Genomic DNA, 13,337 nt, shown 5'->3' on the forward strand with positions numbered 1-13,337 from the left:
GTATAATAGTACCAGGTATTATTAATCCCCATATTATTCTTGATAATATTTCTCTAAATTAGTGGCTTTGGAGCCATGGGTTGTTGAGTGGAGGCAAAGCCTATGACATCACGTGATTTCGGTTCAGGAAGCAGTTGTTTTGGCAGAAACTTAGAAACTAGGTCCCAACTAGAAGAGACAGACGATATCCTGTCTTCCATCTTCCTCATGGAGAGGCATGCCAGGACCATTTGTCAAGATGCTAGACATGAACTAGATTTGCCTTCCACTGGAATATCCCAGCAACCCTGCAATTTTACCTTCTAATAGAAAAACAAACTTGAGTGCAAGCTGTAAACTCTGTTTCATGAACATATAGTCCTGAATAGTTACTAATTGTGCTGAATGTTGCCTGAAAACTTATTGGCAAGGTATCTGGCAGACTTCTGAGAAGTTAGATTTAGAGTCTTGGACAATAAGTAGAACACTGAGTTCAGATTCAGCTCTTCTTGTTGGGGAAGGCAGGTCCCCACTTCCCATCAGCCTGTGGCCAGGCAACATGAGTTTTCGGGATCATTCACCTGTAGTTAAGTTTATCTCTACAGTGGCTGAACTATTCTCCTTTAGTCTCTTTTCACGTGCAGAGATTCTGAATCTGTAGGGCTGGGGTTGAGTGTGGGAATCAGCATTTTGAACTGGCTCTCCAGGTGATTTTTAAGATACTATAAAGTCTGAGAACCACTACTTGAAACTCTTGGAAGTAACATTATATGTTGTTTTTAATTACTTTATTGTCCCTTTGTCAGTCTTTATTGTCCCTTTGTCAGATTAGACCACTAATCTATTTTTGCGGGGATTTTTGTGTGTGTTTAAATATATGATAAAATCTTATTATTTGTTTTTATTATTATTATTATTCTTTATTTATGTATTTATTTAGTTAGTTAGTTTTGGCTGCGTTGGGTCTTCGTTGCTGCTCACGGGCTTTTTCTAGTTGTGGTGAGCGGGGGCTACTCTTCGTTGCGGTGCGTGGGCCTCTCATTGTGGTGGCTTCTCTTATTGCAGAGCACGGTCTCTAGGCCTGAGGGCTTCAGTAGTTGTGGCACGTGGGTTCTAGAGCGCAGGCTCAGTAGTTGTGGTGCATGGGCTTAGTTGTTCCGCGGCATGTGGGATCTTCCCAGATCAGGGTTTGAACCCATGTCCCCTGCATTGGCAGGCAGATTCTTAACCACTGCGCCAGCAGGGAAGCCCTATTATTATTCTTTAGAGTGAGTTTTAGAACCTGTGGTCAGCAAAATGGAATTTAGGTTAACTTTTTTTTTTTTTTTTAGGGAAATGTTCTTCCAGAAGTTAGTTTCTTTTGCTCCTAGTATTAAAGCACATCTCTTATTCCTTTGTTATAAATATCTGTAAAACATACCTTAAGTATTATGCCTCTGACATTTCTATTATGTTAAATGTAGCTTTTCTAAAGTTGATGTTACAGAATTGTGAATAAAAGAGCATCGTCTACCTAGATAGAATGGAAATAGGGCCTTGCTTGGAAAATTTCTCAGAGATTAGTAAATAGCAGTTTAATAAATATCAGTGCTTGACATTTTACAAGAGAAAAAATTATTCATATGATATTTGTTACAGGTACATCCAAGGAGCCGCATCTCCTAAAGACATGCTTATTCTGGTTGATGTGTGAGTAGTTAAATATTACATAATTTTCATATACTGAGAATATAGGGAGGAGTTTTAGATAACAGTAGTAGGTTGGGACTAGAAAATAGGTTGAAAAAAAGACAAGGAATAATTATGATGGCTTTTATATCCAGACAAAGAAATCAAATTAAGGCAGTAACAAAACAAACAAAAATTCTCTTATTGAAAATGAGAGGAATCTATGTCAAAATTGAAAATTATGGCTTGGTTCTGAAGTCTGAGCTTTTTGAAAAATTATTGATTTGCTTCCAGTTTTTTGCTTTATATTTTAAACAATATTAAAGTACATGGTTGCTAAATCTAAGCTGTTTCTGCTTCCAAAAAAAGTAGAATAATTAGTTGGCACTTAGTTATTAATGATTCAAATATCTTTTAGGGATTGGCCACAAAATATCAATAGATAAATATTACATATATTGAATGTCAATACTAGGCCTTTCTCAAGGGCAATGCTGAAATACAAGAAAGAATTTCCTGAGTTTTTATATTGGTCATTTTATTTTTTTGTCACATTGCTTCAAGTTAGGGTGTGTGTGTGTGCGCGCACATGCACATGTGTGTAATCTTCCAATCTTCCAATAAGATAGAAGATGAAACTGTAGAACATAGTGAAGAATATATCCTGCTTTGGAGATTTAGTTTTTGAGAGCAATACCAAGGAACTAAAAACGTGAGGTATAAACTGCTTATATTATTTTCCCTGAGAGAATAAAAGTATACCCTCATCTGTTCTTTGCCCCTGGAAGAAACAGAATCCAATGTTTTATAGGCAACTAAATTCATTTCACAGGATAGTGTCAGCGTTTGAAAATTTCTCCATTATAATGTGAATTGAACAAGTTTAAAATCTTATAACATTGCCTGAGAAAGAGAAGATAACTGAATTTGACAAAAGTAACAAATGTTAAATCTCATTTCATTTGTTACAATGCATTTAAACTTCATCTTGTTTTAATTAAGTTATTATAGAGTTTGTACATATGCTAATCCTTGATATTCTTCTGAAGTATAAATCTGAATGGTAATGCAATATTATAACATATTGGATATATGCTATTGGATATATGTTAATTTCCTGAAATAATTTCTTTTATTAAAATCTTTGGAACCCATGTAGGATACCAAGTGGGATAAAAATGTAGATGAAGTTGTAATGCCATTTTAAAAAATTATTTCAACAGAAATGTGTTGAGGGTATCCTATATACAATGTGATGATACAAAGATGATTAAGACATGGTCCCTGATCTCAAATGTATTAGTGAAATTAAACCATATTCACATCAGTAAATTAAAACAATTGTAGGAAGTGAGAGATATAAAGTATGACACAGCACTGAAGGAACACATAGGTGAGACAGCACATTTCATTTTAAAGTGTCAGGAAAGACTTCATTAAGGAGATAAAATTGGAATTGAATCCTTATAGCTAAGATTTAACAAGGCAGGCATGGGAAGGGAGAGGCAAGAGAGTGGAATTTCAGGTGGAAGGATGACAGAAGCAAAGCGACATAGATGAGAACATCTGATAACAGCTAGAAAAGTAAAACTGTGAAAAAGTTGGGAACTAGAGACATAAAAGTGGAAGTTAATTGCCTAGAGAGGAGCCCTGCAAATAGATGTGGTCATTCAGATGTAGAGACAAGAAAAATGAAGACTAAACCCCAGAGAATATCTACTTTAGGATATAAAACAAAGCATTGTGTTTACAAATCTATTATCAAATTCTTATACTGCTTCATAATTATTGGTTTAATCAAGTCAAACAGTGAGCTCCCTAGGGCAATGACTGTATCTATTAACCTCTGTAGCCCTCACTACTAACTTGGCTAACAGAGCTGGAATTCAGTGTATATTTCCTCAATAAGTGAATATGCCATGAGTATCCACAGTTTCTTAAAATTGTCACTTGACATGTAATTTTCATCATTGCAATTAGAAAAATATACATTCTGATGCTTGTTGGAAAGAAAGACAAGATTTTTGTAATTTATTTCTACTTGCTATCAAAAATAGGACTTTTTCTACTACTGGTTTTTTGAAGACAAAATTATTTGAATATTATTATCTAGAGTCAGTGCATGAGTTGCGTTTCCTGAGAGTGTACGATGTTAATTAACTACATGGTCATTAACATGTGTGGACTCATTTTTTTATAGGAGTGGGAGTGTTAGTGGATTGACACTTAAGCTGATCCGAACATCTGTCTCTGAAATGTTGGAAACCCTCTCAGATGATGATTTTGTGAACGTAGCTTCAGTAAGTATATGATGACTGCATTTTTGCTGAGTAAAATCTACAGTTTTTATCTCCCTCTGGTTTTAAATACTTTATGGTGTTTTGTCATAGATAGGCTGGGATATTTCTGGTCCTATTACAAGACTATCTTACTGAGCTATCCTCTCTTGTTACTCATTCTCCCATACTTCCACACCAAGGTCCTTTCTGAATGTTTGAGGATTTACCCATGAATGGGGTGATTGAAGCAATGAACATGAAGGAAAAACATTATATATATTCTCTTTGACTCAGAGGTGCTTAAACAGTTGACGTGAACCCCCGTACTCATTGATATCATCGTAACTCCCAATAAATAGTGACTCTGCCGTGTAATTGTATGGCAATTTTCTGTTCATTGTAATGCTCCTTTTTCATACTGGACACATATCCATAATATATTATGTTTTTTAAGTTTTTTTTATTAGTAACATGAGAACCAATAGATATTTGAATGTGCTTTCTTAAAATTCTTGTTTCCAGGAACCATTTTAGACCTTCCTCCTCATAGCTAGAGAGCACTGAACTCTGAAGCAAATAAAACAGGACAAAATGAATGTTACTGTATCTCACTTTAATTCATAGAATTTGGGCAGAAAATTTCATGGCCGTGTACTGGTTGATATAATTTCACATTTGAAGTGGTTGTATTCATAGAGATGCAGATGAGGGAAGAAGTATTTGTGGTGAGGTCATTTTTGTATTGAGCATAGGAGAATGGATCTACCTCTAAAACCACATGGGAGGAAGTTAAAGCAGCTGGCCTACAGTCAATTTACTCCCTTCACTGGAAGGGTACCCCCTGGAAAAAAGTAGGCAGAGGAACTGAATATAGTCTCTTGTCAACCAGAGCCTCAAGTAACTAGATAAATCATATTTACTAAGAGGTAGAGGAATTACTCCAAAAATGATTTTAGCAGGATATCCCTAGCTAAGGGTAACTGTCATAAATAGAACCCAAGATCAATGAAGGAAGATTCCTTTAAAACTATCTAATAGGCAATATAACTCTCTGGGTAATAAACTGGAGATATTTCATAGTTTAAATACTCACCCTGCAAAGCTCTTTTTGAGACCACTTTCATCTGGGCCCAGAGGAGTGTCTCCAATACAGTAATGTAGGACCTGGTCTATTAGTTTTCTGAGGCTGCTGTAACAGAATAACACAGACTGGGTAGCTTAAACTACAGAAATTTTTCTGTCACAGTTCTGGAGGCTGGAAGTCCAAGATCAAAGTGCCGGCAGGGTCAGTTTCTCCTGAGGCCTCTTTCCTTGGCTTGCAGATGGCTGCCCTCTTGCTACCACTTCATATGGTCATCCCTCTGTGCAGACTAGTGTCTCTTCTTCTTCTTATAAGGACACAAGTCATAGTGTATTATACCCTCAACCTAATGGCCTCATTTTTAATTTAATCACCTCTTTCAAGAACTTATCTATGATTACTGTTACATTTGGAGGTACCAGGCGTTGGGACTTCAACATAGGAACTTGAGGGGGGACACAGTTCAGCTCATGACATCTGGGGAACTGCCCTCCATACCTAGATCTTTCTATGCTTTATCTGAATGTTTAGCAGTCCTTTAGCTTGTCTGCATCCTTGATATTATTAGTAAAATTTGATACTGCTTAAGAGCTCTGATTCATGTCAGTCTGATTTTATAATCTGACCCTGGGTGTTATGTTAGCTCACGACTTACTCAACAAAATGAGAACAAGTAAAATGTAATGCTTGGTCTCCCAAATAAAATGATCAGAAAAGATAACCATTTAGCTTAATTTGTACATAAAAATATTGTTTATTACAAAGGCATTGTAAAGGTTGCTAACAAAATATTATCTTTGGCAAAGCAAAAGACAAAGTTGTAAAAACATTAAATTCAGTACAGATTTGGCATATCTAATGAAATTTAGATAAAACCAGCAGACATTAAATATGGTTAATGTCTTAATCTGGCTTCCTCCTGATTCTTACTCATGGATTCAAGTGTAAATGGTTTTTTTGGGACAGGATCCCAGGAAACACAACCAATTAAAGGAAATTAGACAAGGGAAGGAAGGAAGAATGCCAATTAAAAGAACTTAATTTAATTTAAAGGGATTTAATCCTATTGAGGTATCCTAGAAGCTGTATAGAATATGAAGTTCAAAGTTATTCTGCCTCAAGGCCAAGTGAGCTGTGGTTTTAAGTACCAGCCTTCCATATGTGTGGGCAGAATAGACTCTGACCATAAGAGAGAAATGTAACAAAAAGTTGCAGGTGGTGGTAGTTAGAAACCTGTCCAGTATGCCCACTGTATCCAGTTAATGATCCTTAAAGATGGCATCTGACATGTCATTTAAAGCCAGTGTTTCCTTATTGATTTTCTATCTGGATGATCTATCCATTAATAAAAGTGGGGTGTTAAAGTCCCCTACTATTATTGTACTACTGTCAGTGTCTCCTTTTATGTCTGTTAGTATTTGCTTTATGTGTTTAGGTGCTTTATATTGCATGAATAGATATTTGCAAGTATTATATTCTCTTGTTGGATTGATCCCTTTATCATTTAAAAATTCTTGAAAATGTAACATTGTTTTTTATGAGTGGATACAGCCTGATGCCAGCACATCAGTGGACTTAGCACCATGATTCAAAGAACAGGGGCTTCCCTGGTGGTGCAGTGGTTGAGAGTCCGCCTGCCGATGCAGGGGACGCGGGTTCGTGCCCCAGTCTGGGAAGATCCCACATGCCGCAGAGCGGCTGGGCCCATGGGCCATGGCCACTGAGCCTGCGCATCCGGAGCCTGTGCTCCTCAGCAGGAGAGGCCACAGCAGTGAGAGGCTCGCGTACCGCAAAAAAAAAAAAAAAAAAAAAAAAAACAAAGAACATACTGCCTCTTGAAGGACAACATTCCTACTCAAAGACTGTCATCTGCAAGCTGGAGCTTTAGTTGCACACTTAAGAGACTATCCCAGTGTTTTATCAGGCTGGCTGTTTCTAAGTGATGCAGTATATGGTAGACCCAGTGGATCTTGTGGTCATTTGTTTGTTGTTGGACCTCCTTCACCATAAACTAGATTGCTTGATTTGAGGAGATATTATGTAGGATTCCGTGATGGTATCCCATGATGATAAATCAGACAGTGTGTGAATCCAGAGGATTAATGATACTGCATGAGGCATTGCAAACAGGAAAGGGGAACTCTTAACTGAAACATGTATCAATAGCAAGAAAAGCAAAATTGGTGCCACCCCATTCCAGAGGGATAAAATCGAATACAATCTGTTTGAAATCAAGTTGTTGAATGTCTTTTTGAAGAGTGATACTGTATTAAAGACTCAACATTGGACAGTTTCCAATGGGTTAGCCATTCACTAATGGCGATAGCTGTATCCCACTTGGAGAGAAAGAGCCCATGTTTTTAGGCCCACATATATCCCCTCTTTCTCTGCTACCTGGCTGCTGCTTTTATGGGCAGTTGCTGCATACAATGGACAAATCCTCCTCTCCACTCAGTTGTTCAGTACCTCCTCTGTATGAATGTTCTCTAGGGGTGATTGATGAGAGACAGAGATATGTACATTTCATGCCTCCACCCATAGGTCCATCCTCACGCTTCCTCTCCAGAGCTCTTTGTCTAGGGAAGGTCTTCCATTGCTTCTTCAAGGGCATTGGTCAACCAGCTAAGCCATTTGCCCCTATGCAGGAGTGGTGTTGTCTTATCTCAGGCTACTTGCTCCCTTACACCAAGTTGATGACCAGGTGTTTTTTTGCCTCAAGATCCATCAACATCCATCCCCTGGCATGTTCTCCCAGTTTCTGCTGTTCATATTAGACAGATCTTGCACCTCTTTTGTTGAATATTCTCTTTTTCTGTTTTCCTGGAACAGAGACTATTTTTCCAGGTAGGCCATGTTGAGACCTGGTCTATTTGTTGCCTAGAGCCATGAGGGGAGATGAGATCAGATCTTAAGGGAGAACATACATCATCTTTTATGATCTCTGGGAATGGGAGAAGCTACTACCTTCTAAGAGGAAGAGATTACTTCTGCATACCCAGAGGATATAGGGGAATCTGGAAGTTCATTGTTCTCAATAGCATCTACCCATGTCCCCATTCTACTCTTACGATCCCATTCTTTGCCTATCGGTGTCCTGACTTTTGCATAGAAACCTGCCATGGGTGTGGATGCGGCCTCCTTTATAGTCATGTGACTTTCAAAAGCAAATTCTCTGTCTGTTTCTAGCACACGTTGTCCTTCTCACATCAAAAAATTAGAATCTCTTTATTGGCTCCCGTATATATTCTGGCTTTCACACTTTGCCCTTAGTTGGTAGTTGCCTGATCTGAGGTTGTCACTTTTTTTCATTGAGTTTAACAACCAACCAATTCCAAGCCCCTATAATTACTGTTGTCACCATATTTCTCAAATGCTAGGTGCCTCCCCTTTATTCTGTATTGTGTTCCAGTCACTACAGGTAAAAATCTTAGCAGTTATGATGCTGTAGCCTCTGAGAGGTTTTCTTTACTCCAGTTATCACTGATATATAGCCAACTACCAGAGGAATCTTTATTGCCACATGGCTGGTGAATGATTTAATTCTGGAATCCTATCCTGATGATCTGTTTCCTAAGACCTCTGCTAGTATCAACTTATATTGTCTATCCTGTGAAATAGTTCATGAGGTAAGGATTCAAGTACAAATGGCTTATTTGGAAAATAATTCTAAGAAAGGTTGAGAGAAATGTGAGAAGTAAAGCCAAAAAAGGGAGAGAACTGATAAACAGTGGGTTATCAAACAAGTTACCACTGTGAGTGAGTAGAGCTTAATCCTCTGGGCAATTCTGTGAACCAAGGTAGATTGCATGAATTGAAATTATTCTTTCCAAGGGGACAGTGTGCTGGAGTATTTGAAGTTAATGACCCCTCCCAAGGACGTTAATTCCCCAGTGTTCCCAGGCCACCATGTGCACAAGCAAAAGGCTCCCAGAAATCTTGGACAGTTAAATTTGGGCTGATACATGAGGAAATATGGATGGGGCACCAGTAGCATCTGCCTCAGTTAGAAACTGAACAGTGCTATAAAAAATATGCTTCAAAAGATTTTCTGACTGAACAGTAGAAATGGCTTTGAATGAATTTTATGCTTTCACCTTTTAGGCAGCAATCAATGATTCTTTCCTAATTAAAATAAAAAACTTAGATGGGATTGCCTTTGAGATTCGTTGGGTTTTTTTTCCCCACAAACACCCACTGTATTTTATTTTTACAAGAGATAAATAAACTGACACCAAGCATTGTAAATGGATGACCACAACAAAAGCAACAATGACTGCAATTACCAAACATGAAACACACTCATACTATGTCATAATATTGACATTCAGTCCAGTAATCCTCCACTGTAACAGCTCCTTTACTTTGCAGTGAAAATTGATTTGTATATTTTTTGCCTCTGAGTCCTTGTGGGATTTTTTTTTATTCAAACAGAAAGTCACAAAAATTTTAATCATCCTCATCAATTCACTCAGTCCCATGTAATTAATTTTTTTATCTTGATCTTTTGTTAGCACTTTTATGAATTCATCAGTTTTCCATTAGAGTTCTGAAAATGCTTATTCATTCAGTTCAGCAGTGTAGTCAGTTACCAAAAACCTGTACTTGTCAGAGTCTTTTCTATGACTTCCGTGAAGATGAAACCCTTTTATAGGAACATTTTTGCAAAAGCATCAGAGTACACCCAGAACTCTCTGTAAATGACGAAAGCCTTAAAAATGACCCCGGTTAAAGATTTGATGAAAGTTCATAATAATGCAGTTGACAAGGAAATTTAGTTATTTCTGAGATACACATTTTAAAGTAATAACTAGAATTATGATTTATAACATAATACCAGAACATGTAAGATTTTTAGAAATTTCATGTAATGTCTGAAACATTTATATTAACATACTTCCATACAAATAACCCAAAGAAAGTTTAGTATTAGTTGTTTTTTGTTTTTTTATACTGCAGGTTCTTATTAGTCATCAATTTTATACACTGATACATGTATCAGTGTATACATGTCAATCCCAATCACCAAATTCAGCACACCACCATCCCCACCCCACCGCGGTTTTCCCCCCTTGGTGTCCATAAGTTTGTTCACCTTTGAGATTCTTAATGCCTGACAAGTTTTAAGGACCTTTGCTTCTTCTAAAAATATTATGGTTGTTAAATGTGTATTTCTTTAAAGAAAATTGTTAACTAACTTCTTAAGAAACAAAATTGCAAGGTCTTTCCTTGTGATTTCTGTGAATCAGGTTAATATAAACTTTATTGATGCCTTGACAGCTCTTTGTAAATCCTTGCTGGGGCGTCCTCACTTGATGTAACTTCAATATGTGAACTGAAAGCATATAGGCAAAGTGAATATGTTGCTTGTAGAAAGAACTGGGAATGCATTTGATATGGAAGTAATGTATCTCAATGTGTCGAGTTAAAAATTATGAAAATATCTCAGTTATGTATTCAAAAATAGGGGAGAAGTGTGATATTAGAAGATGCAAATTCTAAGGTGAATATTGCAGAAGATGCTTCATCATACACTATGATGAAGTCATAGTGATATCACACTCTACTACCAGAGAAATTTTTTACTGGTCTCAGTTCCTAGTATATTGGCTTATTTAGTTGAGGTTCATTAATTTACTTTGTGGTTTATGGTCCTTATTTACCATAAGGAGATATTTTTGTCAACTATACTCTGATTTTTTTATTGACTATATATTTTTGTTTAATTCTGTTATTTGAGCAAAAACATTAGTACATTTTCATGGTTGAAAAGTCACTAAATGATATTAGCTGATCATATTATTCCAGACATAGATTTACCCTTCAGAAAATCAATACGAACAAGATCTAAAGTAGGTATGTGTTCATTATTTATCTAATTTGTGTATTAATCTTCAATTTAATCACATTATAGTGAATTATTAGAGTTAATTTTTTTAACACTGCTCATGAGACAGGAACTGTTCCATGTGTTTTTCAGAGTAACTCATTTATTCTTCACAACAACTTTGTGAGGGAGATAATATTACTGACCTAAATTTTATAGATAAAGAAACATAAAGTGTAGTAACTTTTCTAAGTGAGAAGCCAAGATTGGAGCACAGCTGTTTTCATTTATTAGTCTAGATTTATCCACAAAGTTATGTGGTTGGATCCTGAAGGAAAATATAAAGTAAGTTTACTAATTTTAATGCATAATCTGATATATTTAAATATATTTCCAAGCTATTAGAATTCTTAGAAATTCTAAGATAAAATGTGATTAGGTTATAATAGCAAGGAGAAATGCTTCTTTTAAATCTAAATTTATTATTAATTTTTGAAGAAGAAGGTTATTTATGTTTCAGTGGAGGACTTGTTTTAAGAAATCTGCCATATTTTGGCTTGAAAAAGCATATATGAATTGGATTCTTCTTATAATTTCAAATAAACACTTAAACATTATATCTGGATTATACATTTTTTGCTTAGGTAATGTGTCTCCTTTTTATAAATTTATTTACTTCCTTTATCATGTGTCCTTTTGCTTCTATCAAACTACATAGATTGTTATTTACATTTATATAATACTTAATGTCAACCACATCAACTTCATAATTTCAAAGAAATTCTTCATTTTTATTAGTTGGGTGAAAAAAATACCTGAAAGTGATACATTTAAAGAGAATTAAAACTAACACGACATTGTAAAACAACTATACTCCAATAAAAATTAATTCTAAAAAACTTAAAAGAAAAGAATTAATTCTTATGTAACATTTTGGTCAAAGAAAAGTAAAATCATATTTTTGTCTTTAAAAGATAGGCCTTTCTCATTAAATAGAAATGTAATAACTTAATGATGTAGAGATTCTATGGAAAAAAAAAACCTTCTAATATAGTTATAATCTGCTGGGGTCTATGTGTGTGTATGCATACAGATGTGCTTTTATGTTTTTCTCTCTGAAACTGCTTGAAAGTCTAGGAAAGAAGCAATATAACTTTTAGCTTTTGTAACTTCAGGGAGGCATAATAATAAGACACTGAGGATATCTGGTAGTGATTCCATAATTAACTCTGACAGTAATCTTCCCACAAAGCCCTCATGCATTTCTCTTCATCCTCATAACCTAAGATCATGTCTGTCATCCAGAGTTATGACGCAGTCTGAACGCTTTCCCAACGTTGCCTAGAACCATCAGACAGAAAAGTCAAGCAGCTTCTCACTTTTAGGCTTATGTATCTAAGTTTCTTTATTTTTTTGAGAACGGTAATTTTTATGCTTCAATCACACATAAACGTCAGAACAAATGTTGATCATTTCCTAGTGTTTGTATAATCTCCAGGGTTGTTCTTTGTTGCAGACAGGAAGCCTGCTGTTAGGCAAATCTTAAATGCAGGCATAATGTAGCTGTTTTCCCACTAATCCAGTTATATACTTTGATAGAACTAAGTGGTAGATAATAAGAGCAGCAATTCAATCACAGCATGTTCTGATTTGCAGGCAAAATTTCAAATGTTGACACAAAGAGTGGAATTTGTTTATGAAAGTGAGGAAGTTTGACGTATTAGGAGTAAAATACTGCAAGCCAGTGGAGGATGAAAGGAAAATGTATGCTGATTATGGACAATATATGAAAAATTAACAACTGAAGAAGATGGTCTTGTGTTTCAGTAAAATCACATATTTTTATTTAAGAATTAGATGCAAATTTTAGGATTTCGTTAATGATCTTTGAGTCAGTTTTCTTGCGGGAAGCTTTCCTAACTTGTGGTCATTTTAAAATGCTATCTTTGATTATTCATCAGAAAGAAATAATCAAAATACTCCTTATAATATCTTTGTTATTACTTGTAGGAGATAACTTTAAAAAACAAATCAACTCTACCCCTTGCCCCAACTGTAGTCAATAAACAACAGTTCTAGAGGTGACAATCTCTAAATGCCAGTGCAAAATGAGGAGTGAGGGTCCATAGCCACATAGGAGGCTGGGAAGGGATGATCCTGATGAAAGGATCTGGTGACATTAGTCAGGCTAAGTTCTGGTTAAGTGACCTACTTCCCACTCTCCTCACAATCCTGCCTCTTAGATGTACTCATAGAATTGCGTAGGAGTAATGCACAACCTTTGAAACTGATCTCAGGTGGCCTCGGCCTGCAGCGCCTTGAAGCAGGGTTTCAGCTCCCAGGCAGAGATTGAGGTCGGGTCACAGCAGTGAGAGCGCCAAATCCTAGCCACTAGACCAGTGGCCAGTGACAAGGCCCTGGCCCTTTGGCTTTGCAGAAAAGAATTCCCACAAAGATAGAAGGTAGTGAAACAAGTGAAGTATTTATTAGGAGGGAAAGGAATACA

At 36.2% G+C, this 13,337-nt stretch overlaps 1 protein-coding gene across 6 annotated transcripts in view; it reads left to right on the top strand.

Annotated features, from left to right (window-relative positions):
• CACNA2D1 (calcium voltage-gated channel auxiliary subunit alpha2delta 1) overlaps nt 1-13,337 on the top strand; it is a gene marked incomplete at both ends in the record, with an annotated part of 496,553 nt that overhangs the window by 379,479 nt on the left and 103,737 nt on the right. For 5 of the 6 annotated variants that reach the window (XM_079711931.1, XM_079711932.1, XM_079711933.1 and 2 more), the window contains 2 exons: nt 1,618-1,668; nt 3,848-3,947. In XM_079711931.1, coding sequence (XP_079568057.1) covers nt 1,618-1,668; nt 3,848-3,947 — 151 coding nt within the window. Of the gene's footprint in view, nt 1-1,617; nt 1,669-3,847; nt 3,952-13,337 lie in introns of all 6 variants that reach the window. The other variant, XM_079711936.1, reaches the window with a different exon arrangement.

Source organism: Hyperoodon ampullatus, assembly GCF_949752795.1.
Source record: "Hyperoodon ampullatus genome assembly, chromosome: 9".
Classification (NCBI taxonomy): Eukaryota; Metazoa; Chordata; class Mammalia; order Artiodactyla; family Ziphiidae; genus Hyperoodon; species Hyperoodon ampullatus.